The following is a 6,190-nucleotide window of genomic DNA, read 5'->3' as shown; positions in this document are numbered from 1 at the left end:
AAACAGATGAGGATAGAATTTCCTTACAAGCTATGAGGGGGAAAAAAGCCTAATTCTGATATGGGTGTATGTTTTGCTCAGGTCCATATTTGGACAAAACTACTTAGCTGAATCTGAAGCTATTGCAAGAATGTTTTTGCTAAAATGAAAAAGGACATTTCAATGTGTTCACATGCTATTTAATATCTAAAATAGTTCCTGATGTCTGAGCACGCTCTCCGGTATATAATAAGTTAGTCCTCAGTTAAACTAAGTAGATGTTGCTAACTGTTAAACTGTAAAAAGAAGTCAAGGGTGCCGAATCACTTTTGAATTAAACTAAGGAAAGCATCACAAAGAAAGACTTCAGAATAACAAGTACAAATTAGTTACACAATTAGTTATTTTTATTCATGGTTTCGTGCTGTTTTTATATTTAGGCTGTGGCTTCAAGCTGTTGGTCAGTACTGAAACAGAAAAGACAGCAAATGAAGGTAAGTTGCTTTGCAGAGTTACTACTGATCAACTCTAAAGAATATGAAGTTCTGCCTCGTAGCTTTCAAAAAATTAATTACAGATCAACCCTTAATCCTTAATCAACTCAGACACATTGGTTTAGAGAACAGCCTGCCTCTCAGAGAAGTTTAGCTCATAGGGCCCTAATATCATTTTTTTAGCAAAAATATCTTAACTGAAAGACTCTCAAACTAGGATAGGTCCAAAACTCAGTGGTGACATTGTCTGACTTCTGGATGCATGCACGTACTTTGGATTTTCGCAGGCCAAGGTCATTAATCTTGTATCTTACATGCTTATGCTAAGGTTCTCTATCGTCCCTGACCATCTCCACAGCTAAATAAAATTCTTCCTGTCCCTTTAGTTACCTGAAGTAGCATCTTCCTCAACAGCTGCAGGAGTTCTATTGCAGCCTCTCTCTTACCTAATTCCTCATACAGAAGGGCAGAGTAGATTGGTCATGATTTGTTGGCCTTCTACCTATTAATCTTAAAATATTTAAAATACAAAATACCAGTAAAGTTAAGAAAACGAGCAAACAAACTCACTCTTAAAACAATCATGACGCTTAGTCTGTACAGTTGCCTATAATTTAAGATTCAGATTTTTTTTATAATTTAAGTTCAGATTACCACAGCCCTAAAGTAGTAGGTGTTTTAAGCTTCTCTGAACACCTAATTTTATGTAATAGAGTTTTATACTATGTTTACTGTGTAACTTTTGTCTCTAATTTTTACATCACTAGGTACCCGATGGATTTTTTGCACATTTCTATGCTATATGTGAGCATATTAGCCCTGTTTTGGCATGGGGTTTTTTAGGCCCCAGGAACTCTCTTTATGACCTATGCTGCTTCTTCAAGGTTTGCAATGTTTTCTTAACTACCACTTAGCTTAATTTAAAAAAGAATTAAAATATTCCAGGTTAAAAGAAATTAGGATCTTATAGGCACACATTTGCATTTTCATTAAGACTAAGAGTAAAAATATTTGTATATATATAATAATAATGAAAATAGTTATTTTTGTATTGACTAGGCTTTTAGGCTTAAAACTGTTCTGCAAAATATGTTTTAGTACACTTATATCTAAGCACTATAAGAATACATAAATAGATGGTTTTATGAAATGTCTAAAAGAAATAACTTAGCATTGAATACTTTTTTCTTCTTGTAATTAAATGCATTTTTTTTTCTTTTTTTTTTTCCCCTACTAGGATCAAGTGCTTTTCTTCCTCAAAGACATTTTTGATTTTGAAAAGGTGCGATACTCAACTATGGAGAGTTTGGCAGAAGACCTTATGCAATTATTAATCCGACGCACTGAACTTTTAATGGCCTATCTTGGAGCAGATTCACTAAGACATGTCAGTGCTTGTGTAAGCAGCGGTCATGGGCATGTCATGACCAGTGGGCTCGTAGAAGCAAAAGTACAGTAAGCTTAAAATACATGACAAATGAGATGGAGTGCACTTCGACATAATCCTTCCCACCTTTCTTTCTAACCCCAAAGCTGTCATTGCTGTTACTGAGCAAACATCTGAAAAAGTACCATGTTGCTAAGTAAGGAAAAGGACTCAGGGAGGTTAAGCATGTGAAAAGAACTGGTGAGCATATTATTGTATATACCTAAATTAAATTTGCAGCTCAGCCATCACTGTATTTATATTTAATGTATCCCAAAGCTTTTTTCTGTAATATTTGGGTAAAATTTATTTATGAAATGCTGTACTGTTGCCACAGATAATTTGTAAGTGAAGCTGATGGAGTAGTTTCCTTTAAAGGCTTATAGTGCAAAATGTTCACTACAGAGTCTCAAAGTTGTTATGTGTCTAGATCTAGAAGGTGTTTCAACAGGGTTATATGCAGTCTCTGATTCATGTGACACGTGCAATAAAGTAATCACACTCACAAAATTGAACTTGTTGCCACTGCCCTGAAATTACATTTGTGTGGGTGTAAGCAGTCATTTTGTACTACTGTGTAATAAAGAGTGGTGCAGGAAATGCAGGCACCATTTGGGCAGTAATGACTTCCAGAATGCATTTTTTATTTTATTTTGTTTTAAAATGTGTAATAATCATGAAGGTGTTTGTTTGAGAGCACTTACTTATATCCAAAAAGCTATGCTAGTTTCACTGATTAATTTAAAACTTTTCCTTTTTCTAAAACTTTGAAGACTTTGTATGGTGGTGATGAGGATAATTCATAGTTCATATGTAGCATTTCAAAATATATTTTTAAATCAGGATGTATGCTGAGATTTGTTAATCGTGAAACAGAATCAAAGACAGCGTTTTTATAACTAAAAGCATTTCAGTCTTCCTCCCTTGCTTGTAGGAGGTCAGTTGTTTACTTAAAGAAAATTTTGGCAATTGTGGCCATCTATGTGCACGTGCAAAAATGGTGGCTCAGGATATGGAACCCTTAATTTTCAACAGAAACACAGCAATGTGGCATTAGGGAACTTGCAGCAACATTTTTACTGTGCTAAAGATAATAAACAATAATGATCTCTAATCTTGAATTGCTGTGAACCGAAACAATGTTTCATAGTCAGCTTAGACCTTTAAACTATGTTTATGTACACTTTGCCATACACAAAGCCAGCCCACAAGAATCTAGCCTATGTTAAGTAATACAGACTAATTCTAAATATTCAGATACTTCAGGAACTTGTTGTTATATTCTGGCATATTGAAACAAACTTTGATTAGAAACATTTCAACTTTTGTTGCAAACACAACCCAAACTGATGAAACTTGAAGAGGAGGGTTTGTGTTAATTCCATAGGTTTTACTGAAGCCAACGTTTTGCTCCTTGGTCATACTCATTAGATAAACGTAAAAACTATGGAAATGTCATATGACTTGTGTGAAATACCAACTGGTTATAGTTCATAAAAAAAAAAAAAAAAAAAAAAAAAAAGTATACTTCCCTGTGTAATAAAACAGAAATTCCAAATGCTCTTGCTGCTGCTTCTCTATTTCAGCCATTCAAGTTGCTAAACTTGGCACTTTGCTATATTTTTGTGTCACTGGAGTATGTCTTCAGTACCAAAATGTGAAGGTTTTTTCACCCCTCTCATTTAGATTAAACGCAGTTATCTCCCCTCATCTAAAAAATATCTGCATTTTGGCAGCTTTTTGCAAGTCTGTGAATGAAATTATATTATGAATAAAATATATAATATTATATTGAACAATAAGGTGTCAAACTGGGTTCAGAATAAATAGGAATAGCTGGAAGTAGAAGTAACAGAGTAAATAGCATATTCCATGGCAAATATACTACCTGGGGATGTGTCACAGGAAGCTCTTTGCTGTGGTTTGGTCTAATAAAATGACATTAAGAAAATGATACCTTAACATTCATCACAGAAAAGCAGAAACACACATTCTTAAAGAGGTAAATGTCTATTTAAGTGAGTGATTTTCAGATTTGTAAAAAATTCTTGAACAAAGTACAGCCCAAACATTATTCAACAGTGTTGATGTGAGATTGTTTCCAAATAATTTAATAGCTTGGTCTTCTGTCAAAAATGAAAGCTGCCTTTTTTTTTTCTTTTAACAAAAGAATGAGAAGGGTCTAATGAAACACCAAAATATGTAGAAAATGGATAAGTACCTGATATTATCTGTTTAAACAAATGAAAGTGTTCATGACTTGAAGGGATACAAGACATCACAGAGCTCTCAGAAGATCATAGAAACAGGTCAGAAATCAGACTGATTTTTTCCATCCAAAATAAGAGTTACAGTATCTGGGTGCAGAGAGATATCAACAACAAATATTTCATTCAGACTTTGGCTTTTATTTGTATGAACTTCCAAAAAAAAAAAAGGAATGAAGGAAGAAAAAAATAGGGAGGGAGGGGGGAAAAGAGAGAAGAGAGAAATGTGCAGGTATCTCTGAGTCCTTTCAGGCTTTTTGCCAAAAAGTACTTGCATATTCTGTCCTTCCTAACTGCAAAGACAGTTATAAATTTCAGTGGGAGATAGCTGTCTCCTTGCTGAGGTTTATACGCCTTAGCCTGAAGGTGTATAAAGGATATCTGTTGATAAACTGCCATCTAGCTTAAGAGTTTCAAGTCTACCATCTTTGAAGAATAAATGCCAGAGCTACACCAAGGCAATGATAATATTTGTGTGGTTCTACTTTAGTGAATTCATAATCACAATGAGAATTTGGTTTATAATCTCTAACTTTTTTGATAGTTTTGAATGCCACTTTCCACTAATAAGATCAAGCTAAATTTAAAAGCCATCTTCTATAGCTGTACTCCTAAGATCAGAAAAGTTGAATGTGTAAAGATTATACATGTATCAAATATTTATATTATTTGTAATTTAGTTGTAATATTCTCACTCTTTATGTGTTCTTAATGGTTATTATACTCCACTTTTGTACTCTTTGGTTTCTGACAAACTAAATGTGTCAAATCATGTGCTGGGGTAAGCATATCTGTGAACTTTCTATTGCCTAAATGAACTGCAGTTGTGTATATTAAATAAAATAATGCAGTGAAATTACTTGTTTGTATAACTAAAACTTGAATTCGCATAACTCTTGACATCTAATGTGAAAAATTTGATATGGAAGCAGTTTTGATACCAGTTAGTCATCTCAAAATTGGAATTTGCTTCTTAAAATCCAACAAGAACCAAAAAAAAACTATTACGTAAATCATATATGAGAAAAAGGAATGGGAACAGCTGTCCATTTTAAACCAATTTTGTGGACCTGTTTCATCCTGCTTCTGTTAAATGGTCCACAGCCCTGATAAATTTTCAACACCAAAAGCCAGATAGTGATGTTTCTAGTCTTGGAAGTTAAAAAAGTAACTCAGCCAGAGACCTTAATAAATGAAGAAAACCTGGGAATGATTGTTGTGGCTTGCAGACATGATGCAGCTTTAAATAGTGGGACGCAAGGAATGATTGGTCAGCTGGCAAGACCCTTGCTATCACGCTAATCAGAATGGTTTAACTTAATTCTATTTACAGCAATGGGTTGTCTCTTTTCTCTGCTTTAGGAGCTGATTTTTTCCAGGTTTATTTCTACACGATACCACTACAGTGAACTGCAGTAGTGAGATAAAACTTCATTTGGGGGTAATGAAACACAGAACATAATGAAGGTGTCTAATCCTTACTGCTGCAGAATAGCAATGCATGTAGGCTTTGATAGGACCAAATTTATCCCTCAGTTAAATGTGTTCACCTGCTGAGAGCTGGTACGAGCCCAGAGCTGAATGCCCTGCACTAACAGAAAGCCTGAGGCTTGCCTTCAGCACTACGAGCACAGCTGCTCTGGGTCTGGCACTGGGGGAAAGTTCTTGTGCTGTCCTTTGAAAAACAAATACGTTTTGTGTTTTAACGTTGGTATCTGTTGTTCAGATTTGCAAAGGGTAAGGTCATGTGGTTATTGTCCTAATACTTGGAAATGCAGCTGACAGGCTCCGGTTTGGCAGACAAAATACAAGGAAAAAGAAAGTTCTGCACTGAAGACCTTGCAATTGAAAATGTAGGAAACAAGTCATCTTTGAGGAGGAGAGGGAATGTACTCAGCTGTGATAAAATCATGTTTCTGCCTCTGCTTTGTAAAGTTTTCAGAGCAAGGCGCTGCTTTAAACCGACCACGCTCCGCGTCTCGGAGGCCTGGCGCTAGCGCGATTCCTCCCCGCGCCATCAGCGA

The 6,190-nt window shown here is 35.2% G+C and overlaps 1 protein-coding gene across 2 annotated transcripts in view; it reads left to right on the top strand.

Moving 5' to 3' along the window:
• The window catches only part of MIGA1 (mitoguardin 1), a 41,835-nt gene extending 36,812 nt beyond the window's left edge, over nucleotides 1–5,023 (top strand). The window contains exons 14-16 of one of the 2 annotated variants that reach the window (XM_035333312.1): nucleotides 420–473; nucleotides 1,241–1,357; nucleotides 1,711–5,023. In XM_035333312.1, the coding sequence (XP_035189203.1) occupies nucleotides 420–473; nucleotides 1,241–1,357; nucleotides 1,711–1,932 (393 nt within the window). In that variant the 3' untranslated portion in view covers nucleotides 1,933–5,023. The remainder of the gene's footprint in view (nucleotides 1–419; nucleotides 474–1,240; nucleotides 1,358–1,710) is intronic. The other variant, XM_035333311.1, reaches the window with a different exon arrangement.
• The last annotated feature ends 1,167 nt before the right edge of the window (nucleotides 5,024–6,190 follow it).

This window comes from Oxyura jamaicensis, chromosome 8 (assembly GCF_011077185.1).
Source record: "Oxyura jamaicensis isolate SHBP4307 breed ruddy duck chromosome 8, BPBGC_Ojam_1.0, whole genome shotgun sequence".
Classification (NCBI taxonomy): domain Eukaryota; kingdom Metazoa; phylum Chordata; class Aves; order Anseriformes; family Anatidae; genus Oxyura; species Oxyura jamaicensis.
Note: the sequence above shows the minus strand (reverse complement) of the source record. Positions and strands in the feature narration are given on the sequence as shown.